At 36.0% G+C, this 13,847-nt stretch overlaps 1 protein-coding gene across 12 annotated transcripts in view; it reads left to right on the forward strand.

Annotated features, from left to right (window-relative positions):
* Positions 1 to 13,847, forward strand: part of LOC120543262 (zinc finger protein 25-like) — a 72,958-nt gene that overhangs the window by 13,741 nt on the left and 45,370 nt on the right. For 6 of the 12 annotated variants that reach the window (XM_039776262.1, XM_039776259.1, XM_039776264.1 and 3 more), the window contains one exon: positions 413 to 618. The exons of 1 other annotated variant lie outside the window; for it this stretch is intronic. In XM_039776262.1, coding sequence (XP_039632196.1) covers positions 429 to 618 — 190 coding nt within the window. In that variant the 5' untranslated portion in view covers positions 413 to 428. Of the gene's footprint in view, positions 1 to 409; positions 619 to 13,847 lie in introns of those variants that run through there. 5 more of the 12 variants (XM_039776255.1, XM_039776258.1, XM_039776257.1 and 2 more) reach the window with 2 other exon arrangements.

Here is a 13,847-nt window from a genome sequence, read left to right on the forward strand (position 1 = left end):
CTCCTTACTTAATTATGAACTGTGCTCCTTTCCACATCAAGATTGTGCCAAACATACTATTTCAATTTTTGGCACATATTCCTTTTTGTCATTTAGCACTATTTAAGGTTTGGCACTACTGAAGGAATTCATTTTATGATTTCTTATATCTGTAGAGATGCAGTCTTCATGCTAATATTTATTAGAAAGTATAGTTTAGAAATAGAAATATACAGAAATGTTAGTACATCAAAATTCTTTAGTTACATTTTGATTTTTCAGTTTTTACCCAGTAAATAATGAAGACAGACAAGGCTATGAGAGAAGGGTAGCAATTTATTTATGAAAATATTCATGATGTCCTTTTTCAGATTTCTTCCCCCCACCCCTTAATGTTTACATTATGAACCCCCTTCTTTTGTGTTCTAAGCAGAAGTCATCTTTCCAGCATGTCTCGGCTTCGTGCCAAGGAGTTCTCCAAGCACAGTACTTTGAGAGCACCGGGCACCATTATTAAGTGGGTGGTGTCAGAAGACGGCAGTGAGCTTCTCAAGAAAGGCGAGGTGACCCAGATCGGGCAAGATGGGAACAGGCTTGCCCCACCACACCAAGACATCGCAGCTTCTAGCACTGAAAGATGTAAGTGTCATGGCCAGGCCTTCCATCGTATTGCAGTCAATGCGGGTGAGGGTCAATTCTGCAGCTCAGATGAAGTAGATTTCAGTTAAGAAACACAATAAATAACACAATGCTTACTGAATGTATAGTCCTGAATCTGACTCCAGTGTATGACTTTAGTTGCAAACCTTTTGTTGAAAGTTCACTTTTAATCAAAAAATAATTTGCAAGGTCACTTGGGCTTCTAAATCTCAGTATTTAGATTAACAAATTATCAGTTAACTTTTCTACCTTGGGTATAGTGACTAAAGAAAACTGGCTAAAACAATTTCAATTGATGTATTTATTGAATGTTTGTTAGTACAGACTCAACTAGCAAGGCTTTTTAATAAAACTGTTAATCTAACACTCAAAAAAGGAAAGTGTTTGAAGGTGTAAATATCCTTGGGCTTTGGGTGTCTCTTATAATACAGTTTTTAAAAGAGGTCAAATGTGAGGTGTATCCTAGAAAAAAGAAAAGCTCCTGTCTGAAAATGGCAGGAAAATTTAGTTTGAACAGACATGCTGCAAAAGAGTCTACTTGGAAGCCCCTAGTACCTGTTACTAAAGATGCTATAAATCAGATTGTAAGTCATTACCACCTGACATCTTGTTGTGTTAACTCCCTGTGTAACTGACTCATCTCATATGCAGAAAATTAAGACAGAAAAGCCAAACGCAGACCTTAAGATTGTATCGTAAAAGAAGGGTAACTGTTAAATTGTGTCGTTTACACAAACAGTGCAAAAACAATAAAAGAACAGAATTGGAAATCTGTACAACTATTTTTAAAATCTCCTTCTCTAGGCTGCTGTTCATACACATGCCAATTTGTACACTGTATCTGCATTCAGCTGGCATTCATCAGCTTATCTGAAAGGCATTTTTGTTTAGTGGCTTCCCCGACCTCATTTAAGGTTAGCACAGGATGGTGCTACAGTTTTGGCCTTGAAAAGGAATTTATATTATCATAATTTACAACTAGAGAATTTTAAATATGTGCCACAGATACAAAACATTCTCTAACATTACCGTTAAGAGCAAATAGTCTAAGAAATATATGCTTAAAAAATGGCAACCTATAGCTTAATTTGGATTTTAGTGATACAGATAAGTTGAGGCATGCAAACTTAATATATCATCAACAAAATTGTTCAGAATCAAATGGTTTTTTAGTACATTTTTAGAATCTTTAGAATATTGATGTTGGGATTTTTGGATTTTAGCTTTGAGTTGCATTGTCTTTTGTTTTTAATGGGATTCATCACATTTTAATGTTTATATTTCAATGTGAAAAGGTGAGAATCTGTTTCTGCTACTTTCTGCCATGCTGAAACTAAATTATACCTACATTTTATTGATACAGTATTCTGGTGTGTGCAAAGCTATTCAGCATGTAAGTAGAGTATTTATGCAATAGCAGTATATTATAATTGTAGCTTATATGCTCAAAGCAGACAAAACAGGAAAGACTGAAAAAAGCAGTGTACATTATGACCTAAAAACCATTTGCTGATACATACCGATCAGCCATAACATTAAAACCACTGACCGATGAAGTGAATAACATTGATTATCTTATTACAGTGACACCTGCCAAGGTGTGGGATACATTAGGCAGTAAATGAACAGTCAGTTCTTGAAAGTGATGTATTGTATGCAGGAAAAATGGGTAGGCGTTAGCATGTGAGAGACTTTGACAAGGGCTAGACAACTTGGTCAGAGCATCTCGAAAATGATAGGTCTTATGAGGTGTTCCTAGTATGCAGTGGCTAATACCTACCAAAAGTGGCCATTAGAGAAAAGTATTGGAACACACAGTGCATGATCGCTTGCTGCATAACTGCAGAGTGCCAATGATGATTCCTGTCTGTCATCAAAAGTGCCTAACATGGGCCTTTGAGCATTAGAACTGAACCATGGAGCAATGAAAAAGGTGGCCTGCTCTTATGAACCTTTTTTTTTAAATATGTGAGAAAGGGGGATGTGTTGTTTACCTGGGGAAGAGATGACAGTAGGATGCAATATGGAAAGAAGGCAAGCCGGTGGAAGCAATGTGATGCTTGGTTCCTGGCATTCATGTGGATGATACCTTGACATACCCTCATTCAGCAGGATAATGAAAGGTGTTGTCTTGGCCTCCAAATTCCCTCGATCTGAATCTGATCAAGCATCTATGGGATGTGCTAGAAAACCAAGTATGATTTATGGAGGCCCAACCTCTCCGCTTTCAGTACTTAAAGAATCTGCTGCTAATGTTTTTGTGCCAGATACCACAGGACACCTTCATAGGTGTTGTGGAGTCCATCCCTCAATGGGTCAGAGCTGTTTTGACAGCATATAGGGGACCCATACAATGCTATGCACGTGGTTATAATGTTGTGGCTGATTGGGGTATTTCACAGATTATTGTTGTTGCATAAGCCAGTGTTCAGTATGAAATGTAACTGGTTAAGAACTGCTGCTTCCCAATTCCATTTCTGGGTTTACATCCATGCCTGGCCACTGCCTGCAAGGAATTTATTTCTGCATGGAATGTTCTCCAGACACTACAGTTAATGTATGACTTTAATTTGGCCCATTATGAGCATATGGTGTGAGTGTGCCCTGCAACTAATTGGCACACTCTCTAGGGTTGCTAGGATAGTCCCTGACTCCACCTGCCCCTTAAACTAGATGAGCAGGTTAATGAATGAATGGATGGAATTTATTTGTGATAATGTGTTTCAGTAGTAATTTTTTGAGTGACGCACAGCTGATTTTGAAAATATACAACTGCCTAATTGAAATTGGTCAAAATCACACATATTGTAGGGAATACTGATTGACTGTTAATTGAGAAGAACTGTTTAGGTAGCCTCTTTGATTTTTTTTCAACAAGAAAAAAATGCTATTACGTGTGACAAAAACATGTAAATATCAAAACTTCAACATAAATACAGTAGAAAATCTATGTCTAGTGTCCACTGCTTTGCTTATAAAGATTTAGGACACATCTTTCATTTGACATGTTTTGAGACAATCACTACACATAGCCTGATGTTGCTGTCGGCACAGTGTAAGCACTTTTCAAATAAATTTTTTTTTTTTTTTTACTTGAGCATGAGTGTTTCGAAGTCAGTGCCTGATTCAGACAGTTGATACACCCTCTCTGTTATTATAGACTACTGTGTAAAGCTTAGTAATTTCCACATTTCCACCTTATATGAATGAAAGTTGTTGTATTATGAATAGTGCTTAGGGAGCCAATGTCTACTTGATTGCAATCATTTTGCTTTTTTTGCCATGCATCCACTCACAACACAATGAACCTTCAGCCCACAAATTCACCAAGTATATAATGGTAGTCTTTTCGTACAGTTTCTTTTGCATCAGTTCCATTATCTGTGTCAATGTCTGGTAACCAATTCATATTGTTATCACTAGATTCAACTAATGGTCCAGTTTCAGTTTGTTCTAAAACTAGCTTTACAGCTTCTCATTGTATTTTGGTTGAAGGCTTCATTCCATTTATGAATATTGATGAATTACCTTTATGAGTGGCAATATATATATATATATATATATATATATATATATATATATATATATATATATATACAGTATGTATGTATGTATATATATATATATATGTATATGTATATATATATATATATATATATGTATGTGTATATGTATATATATATATATGTATGTGTATGTATATATATATATATATATATGTATGTGTATATGTATATGTATGTATATATATGTATGTATATATATGTATATGTATATGTATATATGTATATATATGTATATGTATATATGTATATGTATATGTATGTATATATATATATGTATATATGTATGTATATATCTATACTAATAAAAGGCAAAGCCCTCACTCACTGACTCACTCACTCACTGACTCATCACTAATTCTCCAACTTCCCGTGTGGGTGGAAGGCTGAAATTTGGCAGGTTCATTCCTTACAGCTTCCTTACAAAAGTTGGGCAGGTTTTATATCGAAATTCTACGCATAATGGTCATAACTGGAAGCAGTTTTTCTCCATTTACTGTAATGGAGATGAGCTTCAACACCGTGGGGCGGAGTTTCGTGTGACATCATCACGCCTCCCACGTAATCACGCAGTACATAGAAAACCAGGAAGACCTCAAAAGCGCTCAAGAAAACATGCATTATATAATTGAGAAGGCAGCGAAACAATAAGAAGCGAGCGAAAGTGACAAATACAACCATATTCATGAGTTCTGCTACTTCGGAAACAAAGCACGATGTAAACCTACACTTTAAATTAAGTTCATAGACAGGCTGCCGCTGGCGTTTGTAATTTAGTGCCTGCCCATATAAGGCCGTCCATCAGCGGCAATCCAATAGCAAACTGCCACGGGTAAATATTCACGGGTGAAGGACTGTGCTTATGGAGAGGAAGATGAGATGGTCAGGGTGGTGTTTGACACAAACTCAGCGAAACTGTGAGAGAAAGTTTTAAGTGCCAGGACTAAGGTAACATTAAATACAGCCATGGACATAGCACGAGATGGCACCAGCACAGCTGGGAACCTTTGATGCATGTACACCAAGCGGCTCACGTGAACTGACGCAGTGCACAGATAAAAAGCAACAGTTCCAAAGAGTGCTGAACAAAAACCGAATTACACAATTGAAAAGGCAGCAAAAAATATGAAGCGTCTCATACATACAAGCATATTCATAAATCCAACTACTGCGGAAACAAAGCACACGTTGGAAAAAGTCAATGTCCCGCTAAAGGAAGCCAGTGTAAAAAAACCCGTGCATGCAGTGTGTCAGGTCTCAGATAAAGAAGAAGACGAGCTGTTTATTGATGCAGGAAGAAGCGAATCGATGAATGAAACCTGTTATCTTTACAACGATTGACAAACACGGAATGTAACTTGAACACAACACATCCTACAAATACGAACCTGATTGAAAGAAATAATGATAATCAAATCCTTGATGACAGCAACACTCAGTAACACTCACAAAACAAATACTGTATATTGACAGTCCATCCATCCATCCATTTTCTAACCCGCTGAATCCGAATACAGGGTCACGGGGGTCTGCTGGAGCCAAGCCCAGCCAACACAGGGCACAAGGCAGGAACCAATCCTGGGCAGGGTGCCAACCCACCGCAGGACATATTGACAGTCATGTTACGTTATTTTTAAAATGTTCCCTTTTCTTTTTCTAGCTTTTTTAACACACTACTTCTCCGCTGCGATACGCGGGTATATAAATATGTATATATATATATAACCCGATCTACATACTCGAATAATGGATACTTTATTCGCCATCAGTGATTGTTTTGGTAAAGCCATACTCAGTGTATTCATTAGATGAACGGTAAAAAAGTAAGAGCGAGGGGAGGATGACTCATTGAGGCATGCAGGCTGTAGTCTTGGCGTCAACTCTATCTGAATTGCGCGATCACATTTGAAAAATATATCTTTTCAAGTTCTATTTAGTCCATATGTGTCAAACTCAAGGGCATGGCCACATCCGCCCGCGTGTAATTATATCCGGCCCGCAAGATCATTTTATATACTGTATTATTGTTATTAAAGCCCGGGTATATGAAGCGCTGGTAACACAATAAACTACAGATCCCATAATGCAGCGCTTCAGCTGCCTTGCCGAACAGTTACCGCGTTAATCAAGTCTACCTTAAGATGCTGCAAGTTATTGCGGCTAGCTCACACGATGCTGAAGAGAAAAGTTGATTCTGAAAATAGAGCCTTTAAAACCGATGGGAGGCTGAGTATATGTTTACTGAACCCGTGTGTCTCATTTGTGGAGCTAATGTGGCTGTAATTACAGAATTTAATCTAAGACGGCACTATAAAACAAAACATCAGGGTAACCTGAAAGACCTGAATGCAATGCAGAAGATACAGAAAGCAGAAGAATTAAATAAGACGTTTTTTACCCGTGCACAATCACAAAGTGATTTCAATTGAGGCTGCTTTTATGGGAGACACAACCACTTGCCCCACTTTCCCTATTACCAAGTAATGTTAAACCAAGTCGTCACTACGGTGTTCCCAAATACGCACTTTGCTGATAAACTGAGCGCACTGAGTTTGCACGGCGCTTTGGTGACTTTGAAGAACAAAAAAAGTCCGTCTACATGCGGCTCGAACCTTGTGCATGTTTGGTAGCACATATCTGTGTGAGAAGCTCTTCTCAGTGATAAAGACTAACAAAACAGCACACAGGAGTCGCCTCACTGATGAGCACCTGCAATCCATCCTGAGAATCTCCACAACACAGAACCTCACACCAAACAGAAACGAACCTGTGGCCAAAAAAAGATGCCAGGCGTCCAGCTCTAAAATGACATATGAGCAAAGACAACTGAATGATTTGATTTGTTATTGCTGAAAGGAACACATTTTATTTATATTTCTAGGTTTTGTTATGCAGCATGTTCATATTTGAATTTGTATAATTTTGACAGGATATATTTTTATGGAGAGCAAAATCTTTTGGGATATTTAAAATCTAAGTTTATTTTTTATATAAAATTACATAAGAGTAAAGAAATTTGAATGTTTGTTCTTTTAACGTTTACTTTATTTCTAACTTGTATAATTTAGACAGGATATATTTTTATGGAGAGCAAAATATTATAAGTTGTTTAAGGTTTGAGTTGATTTATTCAGGAATAATATTCCTGTCTGTTTTTACCATTCCTACCAAAGATATTTCTGTCGACTAAATAAAAATTCCTTCTATTTAAAATTTAAATAGAACTTGAACAAATACGATAGTTCATAATATCCACGCAGACTTGCATGTAAGAGCGGGTGTTATCCGTTTTAACAAGCAGCGTATTGCACTGATACGAAATAGCTGTGTGTGTATATATGTAGATATGTATGTATATGTATATATATATGTATATATATATGTATATATGTAGATATATATATGTGTGTATATATGTGTATATGTATAGATATGTATATATATATATATTGTATGTGTGTGTGTGTAAATATATATATATATATATATATTTATATGACAACAACACTCATCACTCACAACAGTGACAAAACAATTACATTGACAATCATGTTACGTTATTTTCAAAATTTTTCTTTTTCATTGCTTCTTTAACACACTACTTCTCGCTGCAAAGCACGGGTATTTTGTATATGTATATATATGTATATGTATATATATATATATATACATATATATATATATATATATATGTATATGTATATATATATATATATGTATATATATATATATATGTATATGTATATATATATATATATATATATATATATATATATATATATATGTATATATATATATATATATATATATATATATATATATATGTGTGTGTATATATATATATATATATGTATATGTATATATATATTGTATATGTATATACACACATATCTATACTAATAAAAGGCAAAGCACTCACTCACTCACTCACTCATCACTAATTCTCCAACTTCTCGTGTAGGTAGAAGGCTGAAATTTGGCAGGCTCATTCCTTACAGCTTATTTACAAAAGTTGGGCAGGTTTCATTTCGAAATTCTACGCCTAATGGTCATAACTGGAAGGTATTTTTCTCCATTAACTGTAATAGAGTTGAGCTGGAAAGGCGTGGGGCGGAGTTTCGTGTGACATCATCACGCCTCCCACGTAATCACGTGAACTGACTGTCAGCGCAGTGCGTAGAAAACCAGGAAGACCTCCAAAAGCGCTTAAGAAAACATGCATTATATAATTGAGAAGGCAGCGAAACAATAAGAAGCGAGCGAGTGACATATACTACCATATTCATGAGTGCTGCTACCTCGGAAAGAAAGCAAGGTGTAAACCTAAACTTTAAATTAAGTTCATAGACAGGCTAACGCTGGCGTTTCACATGCCCACAGGTAATCGAGATACAAGTTTAATGAGAGGACGAGGATATAAGCGAGAGCTTTGATCACTTTGTAACTAAGTTAAAATTGTAGGTGAAGGGGTGTGCTTATGCAAATTCCGAGACTGTGTTTGTGGGGATTGACAGTTAAGGCGGGTGGGGAGTCACGTCATCATCTCCCCTCCCATTCATCTTATTTCGCTCTGAGCTGAGCTCCGCGGCTAACGCCGTCTTCTGAAGCAACTTCGTCAGACTGCCACCAAATACTCACAGAAAAATCCACAAGTTAATACACACGCTGTCTCTAGAGTTTCTACACACTGAATCCTCCAGGCACTACTTACAAAAGGTCACATTGACAATCGTGTTACGTTATTTTTAAAATCTTTCCTTTTCTTAGCACAAGCACAGCTGAGAAGCTTCGATGCATGTGCTCCATAACGTTAAAAATAATGCATTTAATCACACTTTGCATTACAAGCAAAGGGAGCTTTTGTCAATGCATGATTTCCTGGTACACCGATTACATTGATCAGCGCATCCCGATTCATTTTACCCTCGCACCACCTTAGTTTGAGAAGAAGTATGAAAAAATATGAGGTTAACACAGAAAAACAGATCACCAATTCAAGCTTTATGAATAATCGATTCGCCATCAATAATTGTTTTGGTAAAGCCATCCTCCTTCCATTTTATAATTTTTCCGCCAATAGCCATGATTAAATGAACGGTAAATAAAGTAAGAGCAAAGCGAGGGTGACTTATTTAGGCAGGCATATATATGACAGCAACACTCATGACAATGTCAATCATGTTACGTTATTATTAAAATGTTTCCTTTTCTTTTTCATTACTTCTTTAACACACTACTTCTCCGCTGCGTAGCGTGTATTTTGCTATATATATAATATATGAATGACCTCCAAAAGCGCTGAGACTTTTGATATCATGAGCGTGTCTGCAAAACTGGGGTCTCCTGCCCAGCAAACGTCGAGCAGCCAGCGCGCGTGCATAGCTGTGCCGGCCTTTGAGACGCTGACTGCGCTTCTGCCTTAAGTCAAAGTGAACACTTTAAATTTTTTTCATCCTCCCCCTGCGCTATAGCCGAGACAAGTGCAAACACGGGATCCCTTTTCTACACCACGGCAAAATAATATTAAGGCTATTCACACTTTCTTTTGCACGTACTGTATACGATTATGAGGTCCTTAACTCGGATTATGAAGACACGCACATGAGTGGAGGACTGACGGTGCCATCACAGCCGATTAATGGCGGGACGTCTCACCAGTCTACACAAGACCCACCGCGACTGTCCCCAAAAGGCGATCATAACGTCAGCGAACACATCTCTCTATCTATACTAATAAAAGGCAAAGCCCTCACTCACTCACTCACTGACTCACTCACTCACTCACTGACTCATCACTAATTCTCCAACTTCCCGTGTAGGTAGAAGGCTGAAATTTGGCAGGCTTATTCCTTACAGCTTACTTACAAAAGTTGGGCAGGTTTCATTTCGAAATTCTACGCGTAAGGGTCATAACTGGAACTATTTTTCCATATAATGTAATGGAGTTGAGTTAGAGATGGCCGTGGGGGGAGGAGTTTCGTGTGACATTATCACGCCTCCTACGTAAGTACGTAGAGAACAAGGAAGAACTCCAAACTGCGATGAGCACAAAGCGCCATTTCACAATTGAGAAGGCAGAAAAACATTATGAAGCAAATGATGCATACAAGCATATTCATAAGTACAGCTACTCGGAAACAAAGCAGGCGTGAACCGTAAGTTTATATTAAATTAAGTTCATAGACAGGCTGCCACTAGCGTTTGTAATTTAGTGCCTGCCCATATAAGGCCGTCCATCAGCGGCAATCCAATACAAACACTGCCGGTAAATATTCACGTGTGAAGGACTGTGCTTATGCAGAGGAAGATGAGATGGTCAGGGTGGTGTTTGGCACAAACTCATTGAAACTGCGAGAGAAACTTTTAAGTGCGGGTCTTAGCTGACATTACGAGATGGCACCAGCACAGCTGGGAACCTTCGATGCAAGAACACCAAGCGGCTCCGTGAACTGGCGCAGTGCACAGACAAAAGCAACAGTTCCAAAGAGTGCTGAACAAAACCGAATTACACAATTGAGAAGGCAGCAAAAAAATATGAAGCGTCTGATACATACAATCATATTCATAAGTGCAGCTACTGCGGAAACAAAGCACACGGTGGAAAAAGTGAATGTCCGCTAAAGGAAGACAGTGTAAAAAAACCGTGCATGCAGTTTGTCACGTCTCAGATAAAGAGGAAGACGAGCTGTTTATTGATGCAGTAAAGAACTAATCGATGAATGAAACCTCTTATCTTTACAGCGATTGACAAACACGGAATGTAACTTGAACACAACACATCATACAAATCGACCTGATTGAAAGAAATAATGATAATCAAATCCTTGATGACAGCAACATTCAATAACACTCACAAAACAATTACTGTATATTGACAATCATGTTACGTTATTTTTAAAATGTTCCCTTTTCTTTTCATAACTTCTACTTCTCCACTGCGATACGCGGTATATATATATAAATGTATATATATACCCGATCTACAATACATACTTTAGCATAGACAAGCCACACGCTGTGGCTAATTGTAGAGTCTTAAGCCTCTAATGCCGACATTGAGGTTCGATTCGAGAGGGATGCACTGAGTATGTACGCGCTACCGATTCATTTTACCTTAGCATCTCCTTGGTTTTGGGGCGTATGAAAAATATTAGGTTAACAGAATCATGTTACGTTATTTTTAAAATGTTTCCCTTTATTAGCACAAGCACAGCTGAGAAGCTTCGATGCATGTACTCCATAACGCGTTAAAAATAACGCATTTAATCACACTTTCAATTCCAAGCAAGCGGGAACTTTTGTCAATGCATGATTTCCTGGTACATCCATTACACTGATGCACACATCACAGCTACAAAAATGTTAGAGTCGGAATAAAGCGCGTTCCTACGACTGATCATTTCGACTACCCGGCGAAGCCTTGATAAAAGCATGGTTTTGTGCACACTGAAAAGCAAGCAAAATTAGATGCATTACAGAAGCGGACTTTGTGGCTCTTACTGGGGATCATTGGACTTCCGTGACCGTTAGTAATTCTAAATACATCTAATTACAAAATGTTCAATGATCACACTGTTTTAGCCTAATGTACAAAATAATTTTGGCTAATGTTACTCAGAGTTTAAAGATTAAGTTGGTCAAATTACCTTTTATGTTTCTGACTTATTTTTTAAGAAGAAAAACTGCACTTTATGTTGAAATTTTGGTTATTATTATTTAAAGACAATACTATTCTGAAAATGTACTTAAAGTACTTAAACTACCACTTTATTTTTAAGTCTGCCCAATTTTAACCAGGGATGATATTTTTGTTTCTGTTTTGAATTCAAATGCAGTTTAAAGGCTTTTTTTCAGAAATTAAAACAGCTTCAGTTTACAATATTCATGTCCATGTCTATTATTTGATTCTGTCACCCACTAAAACCTTTTAAATTAAAAAAAAAAAAAAAAAACATTTGCGATTTGGGGCAAATTCGTGTACGATTACATACGATTAATCAAGATTAATTCTTACACAGCCTCTAATTAATTGGATTAATTTTTTAATGAGTCCCACCTAATATATATATATATATGTGGATATATATATGTAGATTTGTATATATATGTGTATATACAGTATATATATATATATATATATATATATATATATATATATATATATATGTGTGTGTGTGTATATATATATATATATATATACCAGCAACACTCATGACAATGACAAAACAATTACATTGTCAATCATGTTACGTTATTATTAAAATGTTTCCTTTTCTTTTTACTTCTCCGCTGCCAATCGCGGTATTTTGCTATATATATATATTTATATATATATATATATATATATATATATACACAGATATATACACAGATATATATATATATATATATATATATACACAGATATATATATATATATATATATATATATATATATATATACACAGATATATTTCAGCCTTCCGCCCATACGGGAAGTTGGAGAATTAGTGATGAGTCAGTGAGTGAGTGAGTGAGTGAGGGCTTTGCCTTTTATTAGTATAGAAAGATATATATATATATATATATAGATATGACAACAACACCCATATCAATGACAAAACAATTACATTAACAATCATCTTACGTTATTTTTAAAATGTTAGCTTTTCTTTTTCATAACTTCTTTAACACACTACTTCTCCGCTGCGAAGTGCGGGTATTCTGCTAGTACTATATAAAAGAAAAAGGCAACTTTCCTTTCTTTACACCTTTTTTCCTTTTATCCCAAACCAAAGCCTTTGTCTCTTAACACTGCAGAGGACACGAAACTAATTTTCTTTAAATGCCGGTAAGGCACATTACCAGAGGCACAAATTTGAACGCGTTCACATAGAAAATGTAATTTCATTGTACCTGTACTTCTTAAACGTTAATGTTTTACTGTTTAATAACTTATAGACTATAATTTATTATTTTTCCCTTGCACTCGGTGACCAAACCTATACACACACATATAGACACATACAAACATACACACAAGTATATGTATGTGTATATATAGATATACACACACACACACATAAATACATACATACATACACATATATATATAATTTGTGTGTGTGTATGTATGTATGTGTGTGTATATATGATGTAGATAGGTAGGTATGTATGTATGTATGTATATATATGTGTATATATGTATGTATATATATGTGTATATATATAGATATAGATATATGTGTATATATATATAGATATAGATATATATAGATATGTGTATATGTAGATATGTATATAGATATGTAGATATGTATGTGTATATATGTATGTACAGTATGTATGTTGTATGTGTGTGTGTGTGTATATATATATGACAGCAGCAATCCAAGCTGTGAGAAAACAGTAAAAAGGAGGCGTGTCAGTCATCGTGGTACATTTTCTGATGCAGCTAGACGAAAATAACTTTGTGACGCTGCCACCAAATACACAAAACAATTACTTTGACAATCATGTTACATTATTTTTAAAATGTTTCCTTTTCTTTTTCATAACTTCTTTAACACATGACATCACTGGTTAGCCTTGGTATTTTGCTATATATATATATATATATATATATATATATCACAGCGACACTCATAACAGTGACAAAACAATTAC

The sequence above is a fragment of the Polypterus senegalus genome, chromosome 13 (genome assembly GCF_016835505.1).
Source record: "Polypterus senegalus isolate Bchr_013 chromosome 13, ASM1683550v1, whole genome shotgun sequence".
Classification (NCBI taxonomy): domain Eukaryota; kingdom Metazoa; phylum Chordata; class Cladistia; order Polypteriformes; family Polypteridae; genus Polypterus; species Polypterus senegalus.